This window comes from Aulonocara stuartgranti (assembly GCF_965226115.1).
Source record: "Aulonocara stuartgranti genome assembly, chromosome: 17".
Lineage (NCBI taxonomy): Eukaryota > Metazoa > Chordata > Actinopteri > Cichliformes > Cichlidae > Aulonocara > Aulonocara stuartgranti.
The window spans coordinates 23,355,427-23,370,474 of NC_138953.1; the positions used below are offsets into that span (position 1 = coordinate 23,355,427).

The 15,048-nt window shown below is 38.3% G+C and overlaps 1 protein-coding gene across 2 annotated transcripts in view; it reads right to left on the reverse strand.

Moving 5' to 3' along the window:
- dgki (diacylglycerol kinase, iota) overlaps positions 1-15,048 on the reverse strand; it is a 103,240-nt gene that overhangs the window by 37,748 nt on the left and 50,444 nt on the right. For both annotated transcript variants that reach the window (XM_082510604.1, XM_082510603.1), the window contains exons 2-4: positions 13,914-14,022; positions 7,405-7,500; positions 1,202-1,276 (exon numbers count right to left, since the gene is read on the reverse strand). In XM_082510604.1, the coding sequence (XP_082366730.1) occupies positions 1,202-1,276; positions 7,405-7,500; positions 13,914-14,022 (280 nt within the window). The remainder of the gene's footprint in view (positions 1-1,201; positions 1,277-7,404; positions 7,501-13,913; positions 14,023-15,048) is intronic.

Consider the following 15,048-nt stretch of genomic DNA (forward strand, 5'->3'; position numbering starts at 1 on the left):
TACCCATCCCTACAAGTCTGAAAGCATTTTTAAGACTCAAAATGTGGTTTTAGTGACAGGGTTACAATCATGGTCAGGGTTACCTGACTCAGCACTGGGTCTCCACAAGGATGTGTTTTGAGTCCCCTCCTGTTTACGCTCTACACATCCGACTGCTCCCCTACCCATCTCTCAAACACCATCATAAAGTTCGCGGATGACACCACAGTGGTTGGACTCATCTCAAGGGGGGATGAGTCGGACTACAGAGATGAGGTCAACAGACTGACTGAGTGGTGTTCAGTTAACAACCTCCAACTGAACACCACGAAAACTAAAGAACTTATCTTGGACTTCAGGAAGGGCAGAGCAGACCCGGCCCCACTTTACATTCACGGGAGCTGTGTGGAGAGGGTACGCTCCATGAGGTTTCTGGGCGTGCAGATATCTGATGACCTCTCCTGGACTGCAAATACTACAGCGGTGGTTAAAAAGGCCCAGCAGCGTCTCCACTTTCTGAGAGTGCTCAGGAGGAACAACCTGGAGGAGAGGCTGCTGGTGACATTTTACAGAGCCACCATAGAGAGCATCCTAACGTACGGCATAACAACATGGTATGCAGGGTGCTGAGCTGCAGACAGGAAAGTACTGCAGAGGGTCATCAACACAGCCCAGAAGATCACTGGCTGCTCTCTGCCCAGCCTGGAGGTCACTGCAAACTCTCGGTACCTCAGCAGAGCTGGCAATATCATCAAGGACCACTCTCACCCCAGCAACCAACTGTTTGAACTATTACCGTCAGGCCGACGGTACAGGTCACATAAAACCAGGACAAACAGATTCAGGGATAGCTTCTTTCCCAGAGCTATCACCGTAGTAAATAAGCACAAAAACAACTGAACCTATTCCATACCGTCACTTTCATTATATTATGCTGCTATTCATACTGTCATCATTTTAATGCTGCTATCCTGTATATGTTGTAGATACTATTGTTTGAGTACTTACGATTGTTTTTTTTGTACTTTTTATATTTTACATTTATATTTATTATTGAAACTTGCACCAAGGGAGTGGCACTCCAATTTCGTTGTACTCTGTACAATGACAATAAAGGCTATTCTATACCCATACACATACTGTGTGTGTGTGTGTGTGTGTGTGTGTGTGTGTGTGTGTGTGTGTGTGTGTGTGTGTGTGTGTGTGTGTGTGTGTGTGTTACCTTTTCTAGTTGCTCCATGCAGCCGGTGTGAACAACAATCTTACAGGCTGCACATTTCCTCCTGGGGGCCGACTTCTTAAAAAGAGAGTACAAAGGGCAGAGTAAGACACACAAAATCCACACAGCACACAGCAAATGAAACAAACGCAAGCAGTGTAAGAACACACTAACAGCAACCTGCTGTTACACACTGGCAAGATGTGCTCAAGGTCCCCCAACATTTTACCTTTACTCCAGTTCAGTTTGAAAAGCAGTGGCAGACTTTTATTAGCACCACTAACAGCACAGTGACACTCCAGGCTTGAGGAGTCCGTTTCTGTTATTTTTTTCACCAGCCATTATTCAAAATGGAAAAAATAAGGATTTTAAGAACATTAGCTTATATTTCTGACTCTTCTATAGATATAGGTGTCACTACCCAATCTTTAGAGAAAATGTCTTTTATGTTACTTTCATGTCAATATCAACATAAAAAAAAAACAAAAAAAAAAACCTTGATATCTTTGCTTGGTTCTACAAAGAACTTCAGATTATTGGCTAATTTTTTTTCTATTAAAAGAAAAAAAAATTCTAATGTTGTGTATGTTCTTTTTCTTTAAAAAAAAAAAATGCAAAAATACATAAAAATCATGAATAAAAGCCATATGTTGTTAATATATACATTATCACTAATAAAATACATACGATTTTTTGTGAACCACTAAAATAATAATAATAATAAATAATTTTTCACCAATTTGATAAATAATTGTGCATATTTTTAACTGAATTAGTTTTATATAACTAATTCAGTTTTTTTTTTAACATTTTCATTCATGGATTACAAACTACATAAAAAAAAATCAGCAACCACAGTCCTTACCTTTTAACAGTTTATGTACAGTGAATGTAATAATATATTTAATCATTTAAATATTTTATCCTGCATTGAAATTTCTAAAATCTAAATTGAAATTTAGATAATTTGTTTTAAGCTGATTTACGTACATTTAAGCCATTTTATCTAGAGCAGTCACATGCTGCATAACGTTTATAGACTTTTATGGTGAAAGGAATGTACAAAAAAACAAATGAGGCTTGGACGAATTCATCGTAGGAAGACCCACTGGCTTGTAGACGTGGGTTTTAAAACTTAATTTTGGTATCCTGGTTATTTGAAATAAGACATTACGAGGGTCAGGTGGCCTAACCGAGACCAGCACTGAAGTTCTGGTTACAGTGAGATAATTACAGACAAAATTATTTCACAAGAGTCGCCCCTGTTGGCCATTTAAATGAATGCAGGTTTAAGGTAATTTAGCTTCAGCTTCAATTTCCAGACCCAGAAAATAATCTTTACTGCTGTGGGGCTGGGAAAAACACACAAACACACACACAAAAACCCACAAAAAACAAATCTCTAAGGTAAAAGAATGAATTAAAAGCGCAGAGTAATTTATCACACAGTGACTGACAAAAAAAAAAAGCAAACACTCAAGATGCCAAAGTGCGATTTGCCTTCAATAAATAACACTGCCGTGCTTCCCTTGCTCTTGCAACAGACAAACTACTCATTATGAGTAATAATATGACAACTAATAATGGAGTGGTCTCATCTCCAGTCAATGAGTTCACTCTTGAATGTCACACTGAGCAATACTCAGAGCTACTCCCACGAACACACACACACACAAAAGGAAAAGAAAAAACCCCCAAAAAACAACAACAACAAAAACAACGTTTCACCCTCATTTTTCATGGGTTAGTAGCTCTGAATGTTCTGCTTGGAAAGCCCCGCCACAAGATCAGCTTCTTACATGAACTATCATGCTGAGACAAGCAAGACATCCTTTTTCAAGATGCCACAAGAGTTAAAACTCCAAGAAAAATGAAGGTTCTAAACAGAGGAACTTTATTTATTACACACAAAATACATTTTTAATGGTCATTGTCAGGGAACTTTAAACAGCTGTGTAAAACAATTAATGTCCGGTAGCCTTTTAACAGCATGTTTTTCACAGAAAAGGAAACAAAGTATGACATCATTTTACTTTACACATTTTACAATCACCAAATAACCAGTAGTTATAAAGCACTACAAATTTTAAACCAGTCGGGCAAAGCATTAAAGCCTTGAATAAATACTCCTGCCTAACACTGCTGAACTCAGGACCAGGATAGGGAAGTTTCCAGAAGAGCGCTGAGCTGTAATCAGATCAGCAGTCTCATTCAGTTTACCTATGAGTGGATTTAAGGTATGGCTGAGCAGAGAGACAAGCATTGGGACTGAGGCATTTAAATGTGTTATCAATGGAATCATACTCAGCCACAATCCCAGTAGATCAGCTGATTTCAATGCCAGCCAGCATACAGTTGGTGGGCCAGATTGTGGCTTTGTATCACACCTCCAACCACATCGCTCTATCAAGACAATAATCATAATATAGCGAGAATGAGGAGGTCCCAGGCAGGAGCCGAGCCATGCCATCAAATATAGATTTCAGTAGACAAAAATAACAATATTCCTTTAAGTAAGGTGGTCCTCACTGAAATGATGCTAAAAACATCAATCCAATTAATCAAAAAGAAACAACCCCAGAACATGAAGGATACTAAGAAGACTTCATGAGTGTTTACTAACCGGCATGTCTAAGTACAGTAGTACCATGTCTGAGGTGAGGCGGACACTGTACCAGTCTGTTCTGCTGAATAGAGAGCTGAGCATTTAGGAGAAGATGTGAATTTACTGTCTGATTGATCCTCAGCTCTGCCCACAGGCTGTGGGTACCGAACTAAAGAGTGAGATGCAAGCAGCAAACAAGCTTCTAGGTCTGGGCTCAGCCTCAGAGATGGGGTGAGGTTTCTGAGGTGGTTCCCAAAACGATCTGTCGTTTTCCAACACAATATGCATTCACAAGAGTAACGCAAGGTGGAAATTCTTTTCACACCATTTCCAAGCTTGAAGATTGGCAAAACAACACTGATGGAATAGTCCCTTCTTGTCCCAGAAAGAGGTTTGCCATCATTTCCGAAAAAATTTCTTTAACCATCTGTACCCCATAACAGCCATGGCCAACTGGCGTGATGCTACGACTGTTGGTGTATAAAAACCGTTTTGTACACACTACATTTTAACATATTTTAGGACACTCAAGCCTTAGCTGGCATAATCTGTTTTGGTTATAGCAGACTTGTTGTCAGCTGTCTGGAGATGGGAGTGTTGCATGACTGACAATGATAAATAAATAGAATAAATGGAGAATAAGTCATCATTTTAATGCACATTTTATTGTTTTAGAGCCACGACTTGAGTTCAAGAGGAGGATGAGGTGTAGATGAGGGAGGACAGAGCAGTGGTGGAGGAGGCCGATGAAGAGTAGGAGGCAAAACAGAAAAGAGATGATGAGAATAACATTATGAAATGTGCAACTGTACAAATCTTAATTGGTCAAATATAATTTTAAAGAGCTACTTGTGATCTGTAAATCAAAACTAACTTATAACTGAGACTTTACATAACTTTTTTTTAGCTGTAATCAGGTGTTTAGAATTTGTAATCAGATTTCTCTTTCTTTCAGAATTCCCAGCAATCTGGAATATTCCAATAGAAACATACCAGGGTATAGAGGATTGAATGGACTGAATGGAGAATGGGTGGATGGACAGATTTATGGATGGGTGGATGGTAATCCATGATTATGAAGCATGCCATGGAGGTCTTTACTTCCTTTTCAAACACTCTTTGTTAAGCGTGTAATAGGAGAGAGGAGGTATTTTCTGCAGCATTTGCCTTACACAACAGCCTGGTTGTTCCTTCATGACTGAGATTAAATCGAGCTGATCCCGCTGAAAACAGGTAGGAATGTGTTTACTTACGTCAGCCACGACTTGTCAAAGCGATCTCAGATTCCTCTGAGGTCGGCATATCCTCTTGGACATTTATCTAACACAAATCACCACAGAGAGATTATTTCTTGCTGCAGCTCAATCTTGACAGCGTCTTAATGTGTTTTTATACGTGCACTATAATTACCTTCCATCAGTGGAAATGTACAAAGATGTCATTACATTAGTGTAGTGAATTAAAGGCTGTTTCTCAGCTCTGTATAGCAGGTGCTGTTTTTCTTGTAAGAGCTGAATAGATGGACAAAAGGTCAACAACAGCTCTCATTCAGACTCTTTCTTTGCAGCCCTGCATGCTTGTAGTCAACGACACTTCAGAACACACTTCCTTCTCTGTTTTTGGAGTAATTAATTCTCTGCTTTGTGGACATGTTTCACCTGAATCAGAGTGTGGCATCCTGTTTAAAATAATGCTTTGTTTTAGCATTTACAACAGAATACGAAACGCTCCTTTTGCAGAACACTGGGACCACCTGCTCTGCAAATGAAGCACAAATGATGTGTTTCAATGAGTGTTTCATGTGTGGCACTAAAAATCACAACCTGGTACTACACGGAAATTTTGTATTACCTGCTCCTGATGCCACATTTTAGAGTCATCATGTTTTTGCTTTTTGTTTTTGTCTCATTAACATAGCACCAGCAATAACAGGCCTTTTTATTCTGCAGCTGCACTAAAGAGACAAAACTCTGCTGCATGAAAAAGCTTTTAAGAATCAGATGTGTTTCGGGCAGCATTATTAGGTGCTGATATAAGAGACTCTGGTCATGGTTGGTTCAGGCTGATTAACTCTGCAATTGTCACATTTCCACACATGCATCGACAGTTGCTTGTTGTACACAGCGAAACCTACAGAAAACCTACAGAAGTTCAAATAAAAGTCTATTTTTGCAGACAAACTACTGACTTAGTCTAGCACAATGTTGATGGCAGCCGTCTTACATTCTGTCGCAGGGTTGAGTCTAAGGGGGGTGGGGTGGGGGGGGGGGGGGGGGAAATGGGGTGTACAAGACCACAACCAAGCCAACTAGCAATAGCTGATAAATTGGCACATCAACCTTTGGTCAATATAAGGTAACGTCTGGCTCCAAAACACCAACATGACAGAGGCCAAAACAATAAATGTCACCAGCTGCACTCCCAGATGGCAGAGTTGGAGGTCATCTGAACTTTGCAAGTGAATCAGATGAATGATATCGAGAGCAGCCACAACACTGACCTGGCCACTGAGTCGGCTGGTAGACGATAAAGACCTCCCCAATAGCTAATCATACTACACAACCGTAATGAATTGATAAACAGACAACTTCCTGTTTTTTCATTAACTACTCTAAAACTTTAAGGGACAATCTGAGTAAAGAGCTACCAGAACTTTTTCTGTATTTTTTGCACATTTATTTCTGACAATTTAAACCCAAACAGTTGCGCTGATCACAGTGTTTCTTTACTATGCAGAAAAAAGTTACTTCTTATATTAAGATATCAAAGGGACTAAATGTGTAGTTAAATGTCTTCACTATAACAGAAAGGAGAGTTTCTCTGGTCTGGCCCACTTAAGACCAAAGTGGGCTGTATGTGGGCCATGATATAAAATTAATTTAAGATGCCATTATATCCATTTTTAAAAATCAATTCAAACTGAAAAGATTTTTTAAAAATGCATTAATTAGCATTAGTTTTCATTTTCAGTTTCAAAAAGTTTCACTGAATGATTCACAGATGCTGCTAAAGGATAAAATTCTTAATAATGTGTGAGAAAATCATTTTCGAAGAGGGACCCAAAACTACTTCTACTTGGTTTGTATTCAGAAGGACACAAATATAAATACAAATAACAAAGCTGAGCAACATTAATAAGTCTCAGTTTTTGCATACCAAAAAGCTAAATGTCTAGGGGGAATAACGCCTAAACCAAATGCTTATGAGTGCATAAGACAAATATGAAACCTCCCTTTAAAAATACAAATATATACCAAAGCCTGAAGATGATGTACTTGAAAAGATTTCGGGACCTTTCGGGAGTTTTTTAGAGGATTTGAATCTAACAATAAGTCAGTCAGACTAGTTAGTTGTTCTAAACCATACATGTTTTGTTGCATTGTCTTTTTTCTGAAGTTCGCTTCTCTTTTTTTGAGGATCTGGGTACCGAGTTGATTACAAGGAGCAAAATCTTTTTGGGATTCTTTTTAGTCCAGTTATTTAATGTTCATAAGACCATTACTTAAAAGAAATAAATATACATATTCTAGAAAAAACAAAAGTCTTTCACTGTATCTGACATGCTAACATAGGATTTGTATAAGGACTATAGATTACTCACAGCTGTCTTTAGCACGCAGGTGTCCTCTCCAAGATAACAGAGCTCTCCTGAGCAGCTCGTCTCCATCCACAGGTGATCCCCATTCACTGCGTTCTCCTACGGAGAAGCAGACAAGAGAGAGAAAATAAGCGGGGAATAATCATAAAATTAGTCAACATTGTCTCACTCACATTTAACTGCAACCATATAGACATGAGCACATGGCAGCGAATGAGGTCAACAAGTGTGTCAAGCACATAACAGCCACTGCTGAGTAGGTGGGTAACTTCACAGTGCATGTTAATTTAAACACTACTGATTCATGTGCAAACACACTCCTACATGGAGTAATACATGTCAGTGTATATGCGTACAAAGACATTCAAGGTAAATGCATGCAGGCTGAATGTTTGAGTAAAATTGTGTCACCGGGTTTACTGCACAGCTGTGATCACGCTCCCTCAGCTCAGATGTGAATAGTTTTGCTTGCTCATTCATTCAGTAATGGAAAAATGGATTGGAAGACCTTTTGTTTCATTTGCTAATTATATAATTAACTTGTATTTGTTTAATTATCTTAATTTTGCACTTTCCTCTCTCTTTTGTGATTTTTTTGCAACATAAGAAAAACCCTGATTGTATTTCCTAATAACAGTATGTTGTATGTATATGACAACTTTAACTTCATTTATCAGCTTGGCAACTATCTTACAAAGTAAAAGTAAATAATTACTTTTTTTACTGGTTCACACTAGTTTCAAACATAAAATATATGGAATTTAATAATGTATAGGTCTGGATGTGGCTTTGTATGTGTATATCTATCTGGGACAACGCCTGGCTGAAATGGGAGGGTAATAAGATGACTCAGCTCAGTAGGACTTTGAGAATATAAAAGCTGGCCCAGAAAACCGGGAAGTAAAAATAATAATTAATAGGGTAAATCTCTGCCGTGGGGTCCCTCCATGTCAACATAACATTGGGGATTGACTAGGGTGACCAGATATCCCTCTTCATGTGGGACTGCATGGCATTTTTATCCCTTGTCTCGAGATAATGTCCCACATTTTGACTGGTACTGTGGGACATGCACTTTTTTACTAAGTGAATATGAAGGAAAAGTTTTTATTACAGTCAGAAGATTCCTTTCGAATGCAGCACTCATCAAGGAAAGTAACAAACTTTGCAGATTTTGTTGAATATGACGGAAAAAACCACAAAGGAAATGAAGCAGCAGAATACTCTGAGAAATTGCTTTTGTCTATTTTGCAAGAGTTATTTTAAACTTTTATGCTGGGGCAAAATATGTAAAGTGACACATTATCCATGTCATAATTGGATAAAAATCACTACAACTGTAAAATATGGATCAAAAATTTTTAAGTTCAATGTGAACATTTCAGACTACCCCTGGCAAGACATGACATGTCCCACTTTGCCCACACAAACAGTCTTTGTCCCACTTTTACTCTGTTAGGATCTAAGAGATTCTGGCAAGATGGGTTTAATTTAAATCACTATGTCTTATTTACTTCAATCCAAGTTCAATTTTATGAATAATGTGCATAACAGCCAGAAGAGCATAACATGGTCCAACAGGAAGTGCAGTTCCTTCCCAAGCCAATGCAGGCATATCTTTAGCAATCGGGCAAAGAATCTGCAAGGCTTGAAGAAAGATTTCCACAATACGCATCTAAACTCTTTGTCTCCTGTACATTTAACGAGCTACAAAATGTAATGTGGCAAAAATATAGGTTCTTTAAAACTTATAAACACGCATTGTAAAATATAATTTTGCAGCCTTACAACTTTACAGTGACCTACATACACTAACCTTTCAAGGTCCTACATCAAGAGTAATGTGTTATTCAATGCAAACTGCATTTCGTTGCCCTGTACCTGTGCATGTGCAATGACAATAAAGTTGAATTCTATTCTATTCTATTCTATTATTCCAATATTTTATTTATAATAAAGAGTTACTGGCAAAAAGTTGAAGAAAGTAAACAGGCAATAAAAACTGTTATATCTGGTCTTTAAGTCTGACGTCATTAGCCGTGTCTGGGCCTAAACTCCGCTGCAGGTCCATAAGTCAAGCGATCACTGAGAGTTGAAAAACTGTCTAAATTCCTTCATCTGTAATAACATGATCAGTGTGGCTGCTCTACCAGGTGTAACAATTCAGTTGAACATCCAGGCATCCATAAAAACGGAATTTATGACATTTAACGGAATTAGAAGTTAGCAGGGAGTTAGCTCGCTAGCTTCCATCTAAATACAATATAGCATGTCCTGACTGCGGGGTTTCGGAAACAAATTAAGATGTACAGCTCTGCTATCACTTCCGACATAAATGAAGACAGAAAACTAAACAACAGTGACGTTTGTAGGAAGTTTGGCTACCTGGTATATAACAATGTGCTACGTGATCGCTAGCGACACAGCTATGTTAGCATAATAAACACAGTGAAGCTGGAGGATGAACGCTAACTTTTTTCCACTCGATAAAAGTTAACGTGAGGATTCCCGGTGGTCAGGGATAGAGATGGACCTATCCGATATTACGTATCGGTATCGGTCCGATACTGACCTAAATTACTGGATCGGATATCGGAGAAAAATAAAAAATGTAATCCGATCCATTAAATATCACGAAAGCACCTCACAAAACTTGCAACACGCCGTAACTCACCTCAGAACGTTAGCACGTCGGAGCAGTATGCATCACGTGATAGAGCGGCTGTGGCATGCGGGACCTGTCGGTGGTCTGGATAGCATTTGGAGCTTCGCTAGCAACCTGGCATTTCATCTCCGACAAAGTTATCCCCGAGAGAAGTAAAGCAAGTGTGTAAGTCCATCTCTGAATGTTTGTAAAGCATTCCTGTGTTAAGCTTAACAAGCGACTGCCTCTCGCTCTCCGGCTGCTACTTCAATCGTGAAACTGATCAGCTGATCGGGTTTTCTGTCGCGAGTCCGTCTCTCTTGTTTGTTTTTGGTCCACTTTGCGCCAGAAAGAGGAAACCAGCGGCTGAACAACAGCAGCACGTTTAAGCTTGATAAGCTGTTGTTAGAATTTATTTAATATTACTTTCTACACCAGGATCTTTTTCTACGTAGCTGACGGCTGGTAACTGTGCAGGGGCGGATCTAGCAAAGTTTAGCCAGGGGGGCCGATATGGCATTAACTGGGAAAAGGGGGCACAAAGACATACTTTTCTTTCTTATTCTCATTTAAAATGTCGAGCTGTTAATAAATAATTATCTGACACCCAAAGTTTTAATTTGATGTAAAATGAATAGAAGTCAATTACTGTATATAGTGACTATAAAGTCTAATATATATATACCCTAGTAAGCTATAGTACTTTTTACTTTGGGAAGGTACCATCTGTGCAGTCTGCAATTTTGTTGAAGAAAGATGTTGAATCTATTTAATATTTCTTGAAAAATAATTGATTTCTGTGCATTTTCTTTCACACTGCATCAAATTAAGGTTGATTACGTCGATTAAGCATCATGAGGTGGCGCGTGAGGGGTGGTTCCCTATTCTTTATTTATTTATTTTTGTTGTTGCTGGGAGTTGGAACCCTGTTAGTTAGGTTGCTTAATATTTACGCTAAGTACTCTTTAAAATACCAGAATAGGGAGGATGGTGTAGGTCTAAGTTTATTAGATTGATCAGTATTGCTGAACTATGAAATATTTTTTTTGTATACAGGTATAACAGAATAGCTTTAGTGTAGTTGTTGTTTTAAATTTGAGTATGAACTTGCAGACTTGCAAAATGCAGCAAGATATTTTAAAAAACAGTTTTGTTGATTAAAAAACACTATATCGGATTCATATCGGTATCGGCAGATATCCAAATTTATGATATCGGTATCGGTATCGGACATAAAAAAGTGGTATCGTGCCATCTCTAGTCAGGGACAAGTGCAATTGCATGGTAGGATGCTGTAAACGGACCGAACTTCAGTCAGGAGAACAACTGACATAATCCATGCACAATATGAGGTTAGTCATTCATATACTGCTGCATGGGCTGGGCTGTAGTTACATGGTAACGTTTTAAAAACTGAGCTTTAAAATGAGTAGTGGTAAGAAAAACCGACAGTGATCACTGACTGTTTTTAGGGGCTTTTTGAGATTAAATAGAACAAGATACAAAGTATTAAAACATGTTAAAAACACAAAAGCCTTATTAAATGCAGGGTAGTTTGGATTCGTCACGTCAGCACTTAAAGACTGGATTACCTGCAAATGCCCCAAAATCTTTAAAAGCACTTTGAAATAACAATTTAATTAAAAAGAATCAGTCACTTAAATTTTTTTTAACCTCAACCAACTTTCTAGGGTTTACTGTGAGGAGCAGACATTCTGACGTTTCTGCATCTTTTATGAAGTAATTAATGTGGGTTTTATTGTCATAGTGCAGCACTTTTTTCATAAAGTCACAATAATTAGTGACAAACTAGAAAATCAATTTGAATGGACATTTGTTTAAATTTCCACTTCCTGTTACACATCTTCTACCAGTGTTCTGGCCCTGCTGGGAATATGGACAAACCCTTTTGGACTTATTAGCACCTAAAAGCAGACCTTAAAGGTCTCAATGAATCGACCCCTGAGTGTATATTAATGAGTGTCTGAGCACAGTGATAATATATGAGTGAGTGCATGAGAGCCGTGCAGAGAGATAAAGGGCAGCAATGACGTGCTGGAAGTGTCCCTACAGACGGAGCCCAAGGGAAATCTCAGATGTGAGCCCACAACTGTTTATCTACTTACACCTTCCTATTAATAATAAAGCACATTGCATTTGCTTTTCATTATTGATGCATGAATCATTTAGAGCACGGCTGTCAAACAAATGGAGCGTGGGACAGAAATGGCCCGCAAAAGGTTTCGATCCGGCCCGCGGGATGGCTTTGTGAAAAATGGGGAAAGTGGAAGTCGTAAATGTTGTTCGTTTTTGATGGACAAAAACAAACAAAAAAGAAATTACATAAGAAATTAAGGTGTTTTTGAAATGTTTTGTATCACTGCAGATAAACCAGTTTGTTTTTGACAGTAGGTTCACAGTACAAATATATAAATACATAAAATACAATAAAATCCAATAACTAATGGAGGTAGTGGTACTAACACTAAAGGACAGAGGGTGGGGGTTTTTTTTAAATATATTTTTACACAACTTTTTCAGATGTCCACCCCATTTAACTCTTTCCCCCATAAAAACAACACATGACGACCTCCCCCGTATCCTTAATGACATGTTTGGACACCTCAGTATACATAGTTTGACATCCATTAACATAGAGTACCCTCACAAAGCCTCTATGTGGCTGGCAAATTTTCAATAGATACGACTAATTCTATGAAATGCACCTTTTCACCTTTACATATTCTTCTTGAGTTTGAAGCACTTTGATGTCTTTTTCTTGAATTTTGGAGGCTCGTGTGAAAACGCTCTATTATTTTCTTTTCTTTGTCATGTTTTTTTTTTTGAATGGCTTTATTGTACCATAATCATAAGAAAAAAAATCTGTTTCAAGTCTGCAAAGTTTTTGCACAAAAGAGTTTATGTAAGTAAAAAGAAAAAAAAACCTTCAGATGGTTCATATGATTTTACAGCTTGGACCCAGAGTAATCTGATTTTATTAAATAAAACTAAATGGCAATGGAAGATTTGAAAGAAAGAAGGTGATAAACAATTTGAAAGAAAAACAACATGGAAAAGATTTTAAATTATTTCATGATTATAAAAAAATTATCTGCCTGCTTCAGTAATACTATTCAAAACTGTCTCATTGGTCTTTTTGCTTTCAGATTAGGTTCAATTCACATTGTCATCCTGGTGTATCATCAAAAAAACTGCTTCAATTATTTTTATCATTGTTTTAATGCATCTTTGACTGTTTTTGACGATTGTTTACTTGCCGTGCCACACACTGCACAATCTGGTGAATATTGCAGATTCATTGTTTTAATACCTGCTTTCACCAGATCACAAGCTCAGGTTTGGAGTGGCGCAACTGGAGACAGGAAGACAGGACTTTTTAAAAATACATTTATTGGGTTCTTTAACAGCATTTTTGACAATACTTTCCAATTCATGTTGACATTTCCTTAAGCATTAGCACTACATTTAAAACCCAAAGTGTTTTTAATCTGGTGCTTTTGAGTCGTGATTCATGTTTCTTAAATATAACCTATTAAATGTCGAATAATAAACCGCGTCACAAAGTCGTGACACATAAAAGTTTCTTTCCCACGCTGAGATAGAACGGCATTTTTCTTGTAAGGAATTAAAAAAAGGAAGGAAAATCAAATTACTGCTTTCCATTTCCACATGAACATATGGCTGTTGAAACCAGTCTGCTAACAAATCTGTTGGCATAAAAATGCAAATGTCGACAAGTGAATCAGCCAGACAGAATAGGGACAACACAGACTGGGACCAGGAAAAAAATGTCATCATTGTTCAGATTCACAGTTATATAAAATAAATGTGCATGTGCATTTCTGACCGTCCAGTCCACACAGGTACGTAGTTCCTTGGTGGGGCCGTTGGACGCAGGAGGAAGCGAGGGCTGAGGTGGGCCGAGGTAATGGAGGCCTGAGCGGGAAATCGCTTTCCTAAGAAACGGAAGGAAACACACGGTTATCATTGTCAAGATACTTCATAGTTCTCGGACTTTTCAGTATAATTTAGTACATTATTCATATTAGGAGGCTGCTTTCAAGCGGGCTCAGCTGGAGATATTTGAGGTGAACCAGGAACAGCTTGGCGGAGAGACTGCCAGAGCCACTTTGGGGTGACGAGAGAAGTCGCAGACAGATCTGTTATGTCAGAGGATGAGTCAGCAGTCATCTCTCGCAGACGCTCGCCCCATTATACTTCCTGTTGCAGTTTTCTTAAACTGACTCGAGTACATCTTTATCCACTTCAATTGTCCCTGACTCTTTCATCTCATAGCTCATCTATCTTCTTCTGCAAGTACACAGTACAGTCACCCACATGAGAGGGCCCATCTGTCTACATCTATTAACTGCTGATCTACGCAGACACCTCTGCAGTCTCACTGGCTTCAGTCAATGCAAGAGAAAGCAAAAAATAAATAAAAAAATAAATTAATTAAAGTGAAAATATGAAATGAGTGCTCTCCTTCAAGTTAAATCTGTGGATTTGTCTTTTTAAAAGACGAGACAACCGGCCTGTTTGAACAACAGTGAATACCTTAACGTGTCTATTAAAGATAAAGACAAAGTGTCACCTTTATTTGCAAACCACACCCACAGAATGCTGTTTGGCATGGCTTTTTATAGGCACACCAAGGGACTCTTTAAAGTGTTATGACCGGGGCTTTCAAATTCACACTAAGTTGGTAAAAATGAGAGAAGTTAATCATTTGGCATGAACAAGAAGTTTAGTAAAGGAGATGGAGATGCCAGAAAATTTGTTTGACAAGATTAACTTAAAGTGATGTAGTTACTGAACTTTATGCTTTAATGTGTATTTCCCACCCAGTTGGCAGGTGGTTACCTGCTAACAGAAGAGAGAGAACTGTCACTGTGGCTAAACCTGAACCAAACCACATATGAGTCTGGGCTTTTAGGAAAGGGCAAAAGAGTACTGCTGTAAAGGAAAAGGGTGTGCTCCAA